General features: G+C 41.8%; 2 protein-coding genes across 9 annotated transcripts in view; one reads left to right on the top strand and one right to left on the bottom strand.

The window, feature by feature from the left end:
• Positions 1–5,214, top strand: part of TFB1M (transcription factor B1, mitochondrial) — a 54,795-nt gene extending 49,581 nt beyond the window's left edge. For both annotated transcript variants that reach the window (XM_039873866.1, XM_039873865.1), the window contains exon 7: positions 4,810–5,214. In XM_039873866.1, coding sequence (XP_039729800.1) covers positions 4,810–5,050 — 241 coding nt within the window. In that variant the 3' untranslated portion in view covers positions 5,051–5,214. The remainder of the gene's footprint in view (positions 1–4,809) is intronic.
• Positions 5,205–13,694, bottom strand: part of TIAM2 (TIAM Rac1 associated GEF 2) — a 200,736-nt gene continuing 192,246 nt past the window's right edge. For all 7 annotated transcript variants that reach the window (XM_039873856.1, XM_039873857.1, XM_039873862.1 and 4 more), the window contains 8 exons: positions 13,129–13,308; positions 11,363–11,481; positions 10,432–10,540; positions 9,810–9,868; positions 9,078–9,183; positions 8,101–8,188; positions 7,609–7,763; positions 5,205–6,338 (listed from right to left, as the gene is read on the bottom strand). In XM_039873856.1, coding sequence (XP_039729790.1) covers positions 5,731–6,338; positions 7,609–7,763; positions 8,101–8,188; positions 9,078–9,183; positions 9,810–9,868; positions 10,432–10,540; positions 11,363–11,481; positions 13,129–13,308 — 1,424 coding nt within the window. In that variant the 3' untranslated portion in view covers positions 5,205–5,730. The remainder of the gene's footprint in view (positions 6,339–7,608; positions 7,764–8,100; positions 8,189–9,077; positions 9,184–9,809; positions 9,869–10,431; positions 10,541–11,362; positions 11,482–13,128; positions 13,309–13,694) is intronic.

The raw sequence follows: 13,694 nt of genomic DNA, 5'->3' as shown, positions 1-13,694 counted from the left end.
ATTTTATCTTTTTACCATTAAGTATGATGTCAGCTGTGGGGTTGTCTTACATAGCCTTTATTATGTCGACGTTCCCCCTTTGTTGAGAGTTTTTATCATAAATAGATGTTGAACTTTATCAAATGCTTTTTATGCATTTATTAAGATGATTATGATTTTTATCCTTGGTTTTGTCTACGTGGTGTATCACGTTTATTGATCAGACATTAAACCATCTTTGCATCCCTAGAATAAATTCTACTTGACCATGGTATATGATCCTTTTTAATGTATTGTTGAATTCATTTTGCTAATATTTTGTTGAGAATTATAGCATCTATGTTCATTAGGTATATTGGCCTATAATTTTTTTGTAATGTCTTTGGTTTTAGTATCAGGGTAATAATACTGGTCTCATAGAATGAGTTTGGAAGCATTCTGTCCTTTTCAATTTTTTTCTATTATTTTGAAAAGAATGGGTATTCTTCTTTAAATGTTTGGTAGAATTCACCTATAAAGCCATTTGGTCTTGAATTTTTGTTTCTTGGGGTTTTTTTTTTTTTTACTACTTCAATTTCGTTGCTAGTAATCAATTTGTTCAGATTCTATCTGGTTAAGTCTGGGAAGGTAGTCTATTCTAGAAATTTATCTGTTTCTTCTAGGTTCAGTTTGTTGGCAAATAATTGTTCATAGTATTCTTTTATGACCCTTTGTGCTTCTGTGCCCACGGGTTATAACTTTTCTTTAATTTCTGATTTTCTTTGGGCTTTTTGTCTTGATGATTCTGGCTAAAGATTTACATTTTATCTTTTCAAAGAACTTGGTTTTAATTTCATTGCTCTTCTTTATTGTTTTTTAGTCTCTCATTTCCACTCTGATCTTTATAATTTCCTTCTACTTGAGGTTTTGTTTGTTCTTCTTTTCTAGTTCCTTTAGGTCTAAAATTAGGTTTTTATTTGTTTTTCTTTCTTAAGGTAGGCCTGAACTGCTGTGAACTTCTCTCTTAGAACTGATTTTGCTGCATTCCATACATTTCGGAAAGTTTTTTCCATTTTCATTTGTCTCAAGGTAGATTCTGATTTCTTATTTGATCGTTTGGTAGCTTCGTAGCATGTTGTTTACTTTCCACTTGTTTGTTTTTTCCAGTTTTCTTGTAATTGATTTTTAGTTGTATACAGTTATGGTTAGAAAAGATGCTTGATATGATTTTCGTCTTCTTGAATTAATTGCTACTTGTTTTGTAGCCTAATGTGTGATCTATCCTGGAGAATGTTCCAAGTGCACTTGAAAAGAATATGGTTTCATCCTAAAACTTTAGGATGAAATGTTCTGTAAATATCTATTAATTCTATCTGCTCTAATGTGACATTTAAGGCCACTGTATCCTTAGTGGTCATCTGCTTGTGTGATCTATCCATTGATGTAAGTGGGGTATTAAATTCCTCAGCTGTTATTGTAATATTGTCAGTTTCTTCTTTTATGTTTGTTAATATCTGCTTCATACATTTAGGTGCTTCTGTGTTGGGCGTGTAGATATTTACCGTTATAACCTCTTCTTGGATTGACCTCTTTATCATTACATAATGCCCTTGTCTCTTTTTATAGTCTTTGTTTTAAAGTCTATTTTGTCTAAGTTTTACTACCCCAGCTTTCTATTTACATGGAGTATCTTTTCCATCCCTTCTCTTTCAGCCTATATGTGTCTTTTTCTCTGAAGTGAGTCTCTTGTAGGAAAAATATAGATGGATCTTTTTTCATCCACTCAGGCACTCTGTGTCTTTTAACTGGAGAATTTAGTCCATTTACATTTAATTACTGATAGGTATGTACTTGTTGCCATTTCGTTCATTGTTTTTTAGTTGTAGTTCTCTGTTTCTTCCTTCTTCCTCTTGATCTCTTCCCTCTTTTTTTTTTAGCATTTTGTTTGGGTTCCTGGCTCTTTTGAGAGGGATATCTTTTATAGGATTGTGGTTGCCATGAGGTTTATATAACAATCTATAGCTGTAGCAGACTATTTTCAGCTGATAAGCATTCAAGTTTAAATGCATTCTAAAAGTGCTATAGTTTTACTTACCCCCCTCCATGCTTTGTTTTTAACACCAAATTTTAGATCTTTTGTTTTGAGTATCCCCTATTTATAGTTGGTTTTGCTTCTTTTGTATTAAGTGGCTGATTCACTGTGTTTATTATCTGTTTGCCTTTACCAGTGAGATTTTTTTCATACATTTTCTTATTTCTGATTGTAGCCTTTTCTTAAAGAAGACCCTTTAACATTTCTTGTAAAGCTGATGTAGTGGCAATGAATTTTTGTTTTTCCTTGTCTGGGAAACTTTCTCTGCCTTGCTGGGTAGAGTACTCTGGTTTGCAATTTCCCTTCCTTCAGCTCTTTATCCTGCCACTTCCTTCTGGCCTGTAAAGCTTCTGCCGAGAAATCAGCTGATGGTCTGATGGGGTTTCCGCTGTGTGTGGCCAGTTTTCTTCTTGCTGTCTTCAGGATTCTCTCTTTAACTTTTGTCATTTTAATACGTCTTGATGTGGGTCTCTGGGTTCATCTTGTTTGGAATTCTCTGTACTTCCTGGACCTGGATGTTTGTTACTTTGCACAGGTTAGAAAAGTTTTCGGCTATTTCTTCAAATCAGCTTTCTGCCTCGCTTTTTCTTCTGGGATGCCTATTATGTTAATGTGTTTGATGTTGTCCCAGAGTTCCCTTAAACTATTCTCATTTTTTTATTTTTGCTCTTCTGATTGGGTGATTTCCACCCATTCTGTATTCCAGGTCACTAATCCTGCCTTCTGTATTTGATCTGCTGTTCCTCTCTAACGTATTTTTCATTTCAGTTATGGTATTCTTCTGTTCTGATTAGTCATTTGTATTTTTTTTTTTTTAAGTTCTCACTGAGTTCCTCTGTTCTGCGCTCAAGTTTGGTAGGCATCTTTATGAGTTACTTTGAATTCTTTATCAGGTAAATTACCTTAATTTTTTTTTCCTGGGGTTTTTTTCTTGTTTCTTCATTTGAAACATGTTTGAAACTTTGTCTTCTTATTTTGTTTGATTTTCTTAGACAAAAGAGCTCTCTTCCCTACTCTTAAAAAAGTGGCCTTGTGTAGGGGTGACCTGTGTGTGTGCCAGGTGCTTTTGGCAGGCCATCTGGAGATAGAGTGGGCTCGGGTGATGACCGCAGTATCCTGAGGGGCCAGCCGGCCTGGGCTACAGTGGGTGCTGGCTGAGGCAGCATCCTAGGTCTGGCTTGGGCGAAAAGGCCTGGGATGTGCTGTGGTAGCCTCGCAGGTTGGTCATAGCACTTAGACCAGGCTCCTGCCCATGCCACATAGGTGGAGAGGCGTTCACTGGCACCTCCAGTCCCGGAGCGTTCCCGTGGTTCCCCCACTTCTCTCTGTGGTCTCTTATGCAGAAGCTAATCAGTCAGCCCGCAGTTTTTCTGGAGGAGTTGCTGCATGTGCAGATTTGGTGTGTTTGTAGGAGCGGGTGATTTTGGGGTCTGCCTATGCCGCCATCTTGCAGGAAGTCCCTAAATGTGTGGTGTTTTTACCAATACCAACCCAACCAATTTTTTATCTTTGTTGAGGTTCCTGTCACAGAGCTTTAGAACTGGGTGTCCTACAATTCAAGTCTGATCCTAAGTACCTGGAGTTAGGGTAAAGCCCTCAGGTTAAGGGCTCAGTGTAATAAGACTGTCCCTGCGTCAGAGGCCAATTTAAGTCCTAGGTTGCCACTCGTACGTTTGTTAGTTGGGGATTCCCATGACCCCCTTTTCAGATTCAATAATCTGTTAGAATGGCTCACAGAACTTAAACATTTTCCTTTATCGGCTTATTAAAAAGTATATAACTGAGGACGAGCCTAATGGGAGAGATGCCTAGGGCACGGTCTGGGGACATCGGGCACTCAGAGCTTCCATGTCCACTCACTAACCCAGAATGCTATCATTTAGCTGTTTTTATAGAAGTTCCATTACGTAAGCACAGTTGATTAGTCACTAACTGAGCTCAGTCTCCAGCCCCTCTCACTTCCTGGAAGTCTAGAGACCCCTAGATCTCAGCCAGGTCACCCTGAGCGTGGAGGGAACGTGCCGTCCCAGAGAGCGTGCCCCGCTGTTAAGGAAACCAGTCTGCACTGGCCATGCCGTCTTCCGAGCCTTTGACATGAGCTCTGTAGAGCCGCTCAGACGAGAGGAGGAAATAAAACGCAGGCGAAGCTCTACAGTATTTCAGTGTCAGTTTCTCTACTTATCTTAAAACAATGATCCGATTTGGTTACATGAAATATAAAATATATACTTTGAATCAATTTTAAATTTGCTTCAAGATAGCATAAAGAGTAGAAATACGTGTTTGCATTTTCACATCAAATGTTTTCTGACTTTGCCAAGAAAGGTCATTCCTTTGGGCTTATGAGTTCCGAAAGCTAAATTCAAGTTCTAGAGAATCAAAACTGATGATAAAACACAAGAACAGACAAGTTTTGTACTAAAAAATGAGGCCAATCGAACATACTTCTCTAAGAACGCACCTGAGCAGACGTTAATTTTAAACTGACCTTCAAGATGGATGTGTTGCTTTAGCTTTGAAAAATGTTTTCCAGCACGGACACGCCCTGCAGGTCGGCCAAGCTGTGCGTTCAGTGGTCCCCCCTGCTCCCAGAGCGGGGCGTGGCTAAGCCCTTTGCAGGCTCGGAGCCCCGCAGGCAGCCCCCTCCCCTTTCTCAAGTTGTCAGAATCAAGTCATTTTCAAACCACGGTAGAAGGAAGCATCATGATTTACGTAATTTCAAAGTAAAATTTTGATTTTTTTTTTTTTTTTCCTCTCAGAATGTTATTCCCTGAAGCCCAGCGCCTAGAAAGCACTGGAAAGCTGTTGGAGCTGGCAGACGTGGACCCTACTCTCCGACCCAGGCAGCTCTCAGTCTCGCATTTTAAGAACCTCTGTGATGTGTACAGGAAAATGTGTGATGAGGACCCGCACCTCTTTGCTTACAATTTCAGAGAAGAACTCAAGAAAAATAAAAGCAAATTTCAGGAAAAGGATGACACGGAGAGGTACAGGCTCTAGCTGCCAGCAGCTTTACCAAACGTTGGTTTTCACAAGGCTGAACTTCTCATATGTGGACTCTTTTGACTTCCACAGAATGACAATAAACATACCAATTACCAGATGTGACTTATTTCCCGTTTACTGTACAGCTTGGTAAAGAAAATAAATATAATCAAGTTACAGTATGTTTTCTTTTAATATATACTGCATAGATATGACATGTTTAGTATAAACAGCATCTATTACAACCTTACAAAAATGAAATATGTGCACTTTGTGCCCCTAACCCACATTAAAATAACTTAAATATGCTTTAAATAAAGCAGAAACTAACAGCTCAAAGAAAATGCCCAGAGGATTTTAAAAAATGACCTTTTTACAAAGCGATGAATCCCAACTTCCCCACCCTACCTTTTCCATATAAATTAAAATAATCAGAATGCAGTTTAGGATTCAAAGTCATTTTGATACCTGCTCAAAAGGGATAGCAACTAAGTAATTTACAGATTCTGACCAGCTTCATCTAGTTTTCTGATCTACAATAAATTAAAATAACTTAAATCTTTACAGCTATTTTGTGGGAAAAATGTACACTGCACAAAACCCAGTAATGAATAGTTTTTCTGCGATTTCCACTTTACCACGAGTTTGAAAACGAAAAGAGCAGTAGAATCCACACGTGCGGGCTGAAACTTGTACTACGACTTCCCGTGGGCCTCCGTTTCGTAAAAACACTCCTCGTTGACAACCGACGCTAGACTCTGGACGCTGAATTCTCGCTCTAGAACGGCACTGAGATCGAGGTTGGCATTTTCAGCTTGACTGTCAAGGGACTGGTGACGAGTCTGCGCCTTCAGCAGAGTCCCCCGGTCCCTTCTGGTGCTGTTCGCTTTGCGTTTAATGGCGCAGAAGTGCCCCCGCACCAGCTTGGGCTGCTCGGCCGCCGGCTGGCCCTCCGTGCCCGCCTGCTGCCCGGCCGGGGGCGCGTCCGGGTCCTCGGAGATGCTCAGTCTCTGGAACTGAATCTCGATGTCTTTGGTGGGGCTGCGCTGTTTCAGAGTCTGATGATAGTCCTCGTCGTCGCTCAGGATATCGCTCTCTTTGATGAGACTGTCTGAAAACTCCGTCGAGCCCGCGTGTGGGTGCTTCAGGGGGTCGTGCCCGCCCCCGGCCGTGTGGCAGCCGCTGCTCTGGGTGCCGCTGCTCAGGCTGCCCTCGTCGGAGTCCAGCGAGCTGCCCTTGCCCGTCTCACCGGGCCACTCGCCGCTGGAGGAATTCTTGAGGACCTTCAAGGACCTGGAGGAAGCTGCAAGGAGGAAAGCATATTTCTCCTTGAGATAAACAGATTCCACAACGTGATTTTCACATCGAAAGTTGTGTGACTTAAAGATTTTATCATCTCACTTCAGTTACCAACTATCCTGGGACTTGGACAAAAAGACATGTAGCTACTGCAAGTATGGCAATTTTTTACTTAAGTTTTATCTGAACTTGAAGTTGGGGGATTTGGCCTGTATAGATGACCAGTTATCAGAGCTCAATTATTTAGCTGGAATAAGCTATAAACTATGATAAGATTCTTATCCTGCCAATGGATAAATTGAAAAGTTAGTTACTAATGAAATCTAGGATCCCTTTCTTCAACATAATCAAGATTACACGCTACTTCTGAGCCGACCTTCTCAGCTTCTTCATTTCCCTTGCTACTCAATTAAAAGGATAAAAATAATCTTTATCTCTCAGGAGAACTGTCTCTGCTGGAATGTCTAACCGGCTTTCTGAGATTTAATATGAATATTTAATCATTTGTGTGTGTTTAGGTCCTTTCTTTTGGGATGAAGGAGAAAGGGGGAACTCTCGGTTATCTTGTTTCTGCAGACAGTAATATTTTTTTTTTGATGGCCATAGCTTATGTTGGTAATAGAGAAAAAATAGAAAATATACAGTAAATCCAAAGAGGTCAAACTGACCCCTAAAAAGATACATTTTATAAAACTAAAAACAAGATCAAAGATAATAACAAAGTAGTTAATACAGAAAGAAAATTCTAAAAACTTAAGCTGAAAATTTAAAAACAGGCAGAAAGTTTAGGAACAGCAGGACTTGGAATGTTTGCCTGCTGACTTATTGATCGGTTAAGACTGAGTATTTAGGTGCCTTGATCTTAATTCTTTAAGTACTGACTTTCTAGCTGCCTTGCCCTGTCTGAGCCCTGGGAATACTGCCGGAAGCAGAACCAGGTCCCTGGACTCCTGCATTTATCTCAGTGGAAAAAACAGATCAGGTGGTAGCGTAGACAGTGTCACCTGAAGGTAAAACGGAGATCTGGAGTTTGGGGTGGTTACATTTTATAAAAGGCGGTGGGGAGCAGGAGGCATGTTTAGGTTTCTTAAAAGGAAATAAAGTTGCCACCACCTTCTCACACCACCTTGGGGATCTGGGTGTCTGGCTTAGAGCTGGCGGTTACCCTGGTGATTTCCAAGGTGCTGACTTCCTGCTGTGTTACAGGGCGTGCACCGCCTCAGAGAAGCGCCCAGCGTTTTCCTGAATAAACACGAGGCCCGCAAAGCTCTCACCTAATTTGGCTGAAACGGGGACCCGGTTCTTAAGCGGTACCAGCCGATCCTTACACGTTTTCTCCAGGGGTAATTCACACTTTATGTGGCGCCTGAAGTTCTCCCTCAGAATAGATCGAATCACCTTGACGATGTTGGTTTTGCTTTCACTGTCACTGGAGGGGCAGGGAGAAAAAAACCGCATTAGTGTCCAGTGTCATTGTGCTTCAGGTCCCCTGTGGCCTGTGACTGCTCTCAGAACAGACTGACAGCAAGTCCCCAGCCTGTGTGTGCCTTGGTTAGTCTCACAAAAGGAGTGAGAACCTAAGCTCCTTCGGCACTGGGATTTGGGTTTGTTTTTAATCAGTGTGTTCTCCTAGAGCCGCAGCTGCCCTTCGGGGGAGGGAGGCGTGAGCCAGAAGTCAGAGTTCTGGAGGGCACGAAAACGTAACCATTTTCAAGAGCGCATCATCTGTCTTCCCGTGGGCTCTGACGTTTGGAGGTCAGTGGTACCTGCAGCACAACTGAAAGATGGTTTCTGGCCGTCCTTCTATTTCTGACTTCGTATGGATCAGCTCCCATATGGAGTTATTTTCTGTCCCTGTGTAAAAGAAACAAGAGTCTACAACTTTGTCAAAGAGGCTGCGGTTAACACTTGTGAAGTGTAAAGCTTGTCATTTAGTGACTTTTGCAGAAGTCTAATATTCTCAATCCTCTCATTTTCTTCTGTGGCTCATTCTATGAATAACTTTCATGAACAGTTACAAAAAGCGAAGTACTTTTTAGTTACTTTTTACATCTCCTGAAGTTTCCCATCATCTCAGTGTTTCCTCCCCACCCCTGGATCCCACCTCTCTGGGGAAGAAGGTAAATGGGTCCCGTTTTTCAACCCTATTCCTTGGAACATTAGGAAGTGCCCAGGTACTTGAGGTGAGCTCCAAATTCATTCACGTTCTTGGAAGTGTAAGCATGTCCAACAAAAATTAAACAGACCAACGTCACTGCACACCTTAGCCTGTCGGTCCTTCCCATCACCCGAGGCACTGTCACCAGAACATTATTCTGGAAGGATCACCGGATGTTTTACAGCATCGAAGACTGTTTTCTTGTTTTTACATCATTTGTGATACTGCTTAATCTTAAGGAATTTTCTGATGAATCTAAATTTGTGAAAACTTAAATTGGTGGGCCTTTGTTTCTAACATTTTAGGGCATCAAAGATATTAGGCAGAAAGAAAAATGTTGAAAAACTATAGTGAAAATAAAGAAATGATGACGAGAGGTATTTGGCTAAGAAAAGCCATCCACTGGCATTTTTACTTTCTTCAAAAGCCTGTACGAAAACATCAAAACAACCTCTTTTGTCCTCATTTTCCTTGCCTATAAAACATCAAAAATGATCCCCAAGGTTCTTTCCTGCTTTTCCATCACACAATTCAAATAAGTCTCTCAAAATCTCTCTCCGGCACTGTACCACACAGAGTAATTACCTGCTGTGTTTCCCAGTCTGACTTGAAGTGCAGATATAGGGATCAACCAGCGAAATTTAAAGGGGTCCAAGTCAGCAGAGCTGTGTGCAGGCCGGGAATTCGACGGCTGTAAGATGAAAGCCCCCAAGAAAAGTGTCAAAGCAAGTTCCCATCGGGGATATGCGTGCACAGTACAGACGCCTGAAGCTCTGCCGTGAGTTAGGCTCCCTGCAGCTGTGTAGGTGCACCAGGGTGCTGAGGAGAGTCCCCTCGGCGAGCTCCCAGCTCTCAAGGGACTCACAGCCCAGCGGGAATCTGGCAGAGTGGGCTTTGTGGCAAGAACGACAACCAAGCCTTCCGTGAACTCACATTACTTCTGAACGGTAGCTGACGGCTTATGGTATCCATAGTGAGGTTTTTTTTTTTTTTTTTTTTTTGAGTCAAGGTCAAAGTCATTTGAAAACAAAGTTACACGGGCTCTCATGTGGAGCAAACCCGGGCCATTTTCAGGAATAAAAAAGCTGATTTTCTATGTAGGCCCCAGCATGGGTATTTGATTATGTTTCTTTTAAAACAAAGCTTGTGGGGAGAATAAGGAATAGCTTGAGTACTGGATTTGGTTAGTTACCCTAGCGATACGTAGTATCATAATATCAGAGAGGCCTGGGTGCTTAGCTGGCTTCTCAGTTCCACATTAATGGGAAGACACAGCCGTGAAACAGTAGCTTTCATTAAAATTAATTCTTGTCTTACCAATTTCTTTTTCAGTTTGCAGTTTTCTTTATAAACCAGTATGACAGCTCTCTTAAAAACTAAAGGAAAGAGAAAGGAAAGGATTTAGTTATTTTATACAAACTCTTCCGAGGTTGAATCAGACCTGATGTTGTAATAGAACAAAGCTCTTCAAACTTAGGAAGCTCTAAGATCCCCCTGTGTCAGCACATGAGTGATGAACGCCACTTCTTTCTGTTCATATTTGAACTGTGCAGAAGTACCTGCTTATTTAAAAGCTATTATCTGAAGTGGACCCTGACATCTTTTAAAAAAATTCTTGTTTTGTTGAAGGCTGCAAACATGGTGTTCATCTCAGAGAGAATACACTGTCTGTCTGTGCTGTGCCGGCTCTCAGAAGACATTGCGATGTGCGAACGATTAAGATGGCAGGTTTCAAAACAGCCTCGGGAGAACGAGAGAATGAGTATGCAGAGCGATGGAGTTTTAAGTAACTGGAGGCTGGCTGTGTTAACTCAGAAACCATTACAGCAGTGATTCTAACCCCTCTGGAAATCAGAAGTGAGCTGGACCGGTGAGCTTATTAGTAAGTTCATTATTGCCAGCCTCTCTCGGTGTACGGCCTTTGGGATGGAATACTGACCAAACACTGTGAGCTCCAAGTCCTTCCTGGCTTTTCCTAGAGACAGAAACGGATTCAACCAGGAAACCGGAGAGTGCATCAGAAGTTCCCCCATTGAAAGTTCCGTTACCTATATCGTAAAAAACAGGAGATGAAGAAGACGTGGGTCCCTCAGAAGTGGTTCCATGTTGGATCCTGAATCCCATATATATATGGTTTTGAAAATATGAGCTAAGCATCAAACTGTTTGAAAAATAACAAATGCGAAAGCATTTTGCCTCAAAGCACACATATGTGAGTGAAACATGTCTCTGGACGAGAAATCAGTTGCACCAGTGTCGGGCTTCATCCAAAGTGCCTCTGTTATCCTTTCCCACAGGATCGAATACGGTCACCGTCTGTAATCCATACACTACACTGGGCGTGCTAATAAAAAATACCAACGCTGAAACTGACTAATAAAAAAAAAAAAACTCCAGCCGTTTTCTGTTCTCGTCTTTTTTTACTTAAACTATATTGCTTCTTATACGTAGACTTTAAGCTCAAAGTTTCAAATTTAGTAATCAGCCAGAAAAAAAACGAAATTGTCAAATTCCACTTAAACTGATTTTATAAGTAAGGAGGCAGCCACTGTTGTTTGATGCTAAAAAATAAAAAATAAATGAGAAGGGCTAGATTCTCACCACATGCCCCACAGGATAGGAGGAGGAGGTAGTAACCTTGCTTGTTTTCTTTTGTATAATGTTACCATAAGGATACATTTTTAAACCTTATGTTATGCAATGAGTTTTACGTTACATTTATGCCGAAACCGTGTGGCTTACAAGCATTAAGATCATGAAGAACATTTTAGGCATTTTCTCCTTCTGACGGGGTGGCCTAGTCTAGAAGTCACCCACAGACCCAGTGAGCAGGTGCACTAAGCATCTCAAGATGCAGAAGTCCCACCAACCTCCTTCTCTGTTCCGCTCTGCTCGGCTACGAGCTGGTCAAACACAGTCCCATAATCCTCATATATCTTCTGCATCTCATTGATGTGGCTTGCTACTTTTTCCATCGCCTTTAGTGCTTCTGCAAAATATGAAATCAAATTCGTTTTACAATTTGTTTTAAATCCTATCCAACAGCAGTAATGAAAAAGCTCAAGAGTCAAGCCAGGATTCAAGACCAGTTCTAACGGCAGCACCATGCAGGACTCAAACGGCCCAGTATAACCTAGTCATTACGGCGAAGAACAGAATTATCTTCCACCTCGAATTCTCTGAAATGAGGCAGTATGTTAAGAACGTAAGCAAAAAGCATCACTAATAATAACAGCTCATTTGTTGTTGAGCACTTTCTGTTTGGCATGTGCTATGTAATTTCTGTGAATCATTTCTCACAATAACTAGATGTCTGTAAGAAGTGTAATCAGTCCCATTTTACAGATGAGAAAACTGAGGTGCAGAGGGGTTTGGTGTTTTGCCAGACTTCCAAAGAGAGAGAGGAGTGGAGCCAGAATTCAAACCCCAGACTGACTCGTCACCGAGCACCTGCCCTTCAGTTTTGCCTCTCCTCCTGGACCAGCTCCTGGAATTGTGACCTACAACAACTTTTAGCAAGAACATACAAATGTCTCTAGATGCTTAACTGCCAGAGAAATTGTTTGCTTTTATGCATGGTATTTATAACTTTTTACACAGGCCTGTGAGGAACAAGATGATTTTGTTAAAGTCGAAAAACAAACTTTCGGGTCACCCCATACTTTGTTCCTCTGACTCAGTATTTTAATTCAGTCTGGAGGGAGTTTTGGGAAGGTAGTTTTTAACAGAACCCTTTTAAAGATCGCCTTGATGCAAAATCAACTTTCTACACAGTTATCGCTACTAAGCATAATTTGTATCATTTACATATAGAAATTTGTAAAACTTATAAAAATTTGTAAAAAAATATTTTGTCTTCGTTCCTTATAATACAAAAGTTTGCTGTCACGGTGAAAGAGTCAGTTTGATTTACATTCTTCTCAGTTTATTATTTGGTGATACTAACATTTATAAATAAGTTTTTCATGGCGTGTGGCTCCCCCGGGCCTCCGAGCTGTGACATGCAGAGAACGTGCCATTTCTGTCTCATCCAAACAGCATCTCTTTAAGGGATAGTCTGTTTACTCTCTAATCGAGGGGCTCTGTGTATTTGACAAAGCATATCGTGGGCCATTAATTTCCGAGGTGACAAAAGAAGACACATTAGCACCAACTTTAAATGGAGTCAGCCGTGAGGAGCAGGGGTTCGGAGCCAGCTCTGCTCAGGGATTTCCACAAGGTGGAGCCTCGCCCAACATATCCAACTGCGCTTTGGGCAGCAAACCACACAAAACCTCACAGGGAGGTGGAAAATCAGGCCAGATTTTCGGTTCTCACAGCACTGTTTACTAAGTGACCCAAGTTAATTTATTTCGAATCACTGAACTTGAATTACCTTCTTGTGAAAGTGAAAACAGACCTGTCCCCCACCACACACAGGGCCTCGGGGTCACCCCCCTGAGAGCATTTTTGCCAAGTATTTCGCCCATCTAAAGGGGTGGCCACATATGTAGCAGTTTTCACATAATGAAAATCATGTCTACAGTTAACAATCGCACGACTGAGAAATGTCTCAGAATGTGAAACTAAGCAGGGGTCGAGGGGGACCGCCCAGGCACGTCAGTCCCGTTGCGGCCCGTGCGCCCTTGCTTCTCACCTGTCAGGTGGTAGTGCTCCTCGCTTTCGTGGTCCGTCAGGGACACGAGCTCCCTGAGCAGCAGCGGGTACTTAAGCACCCTCTGAACGGGCTTGATGAGGTAGGACTCCAGCGTGGAGGAGTGTTGCTTGGTGGGGTTCCGGGCGTCCAGAAAAGCCTTGAAGGCTTTGTCAGTTTTCGCTACAAATAGAGGGATGAAAGAGCCTTAGAAGAGCACAGCAGGGGGAATTAAATTCTACTTCATTTAGTTTTTAATAGAGTTATAGATCGTCCACTTCTATAGCCTTCTTAATGCCATTCTTGAATAAAAACCCAAATGCACCAGTGGGTCAAGCACCCAGCTGTCAACCTGGATTCAGCGTCACGGCTGTGACAAATCTCGCAGGCACAGGGAGCTTCCCAGGCTGCCGGAATAGTCCAGTCTACACACTAGAGAGGGCCACCAAGTCAAAATGCAGGAATGCCTGCTCTTAAAGGCGCATTTAGATGCAGACCCGCGAGAGAGATTCCAGGTACTTAAAAAATGAGTTTCAAACAATTCATAAAGCCACAAAACAATGTTATCC

The sequence above is a fragment of the Pteropus medius genome, unplaced genomic scaffold, assembly GCF_902729225.1.
Source record: "Pteropus medius unplaced genomic scaffold, Ma_sr-lr_union100, whole genome shotgun sequence".
Taxonomy (NCBI): Eukaryota; Metazoa; Chordata; class Mammalia; order Chiroptera; family Pteropodidae; genus Pteropus; species Pteropus medius.
This window is presented reverse-complemented; position numbering and strand designations above follow the sequence as displayed.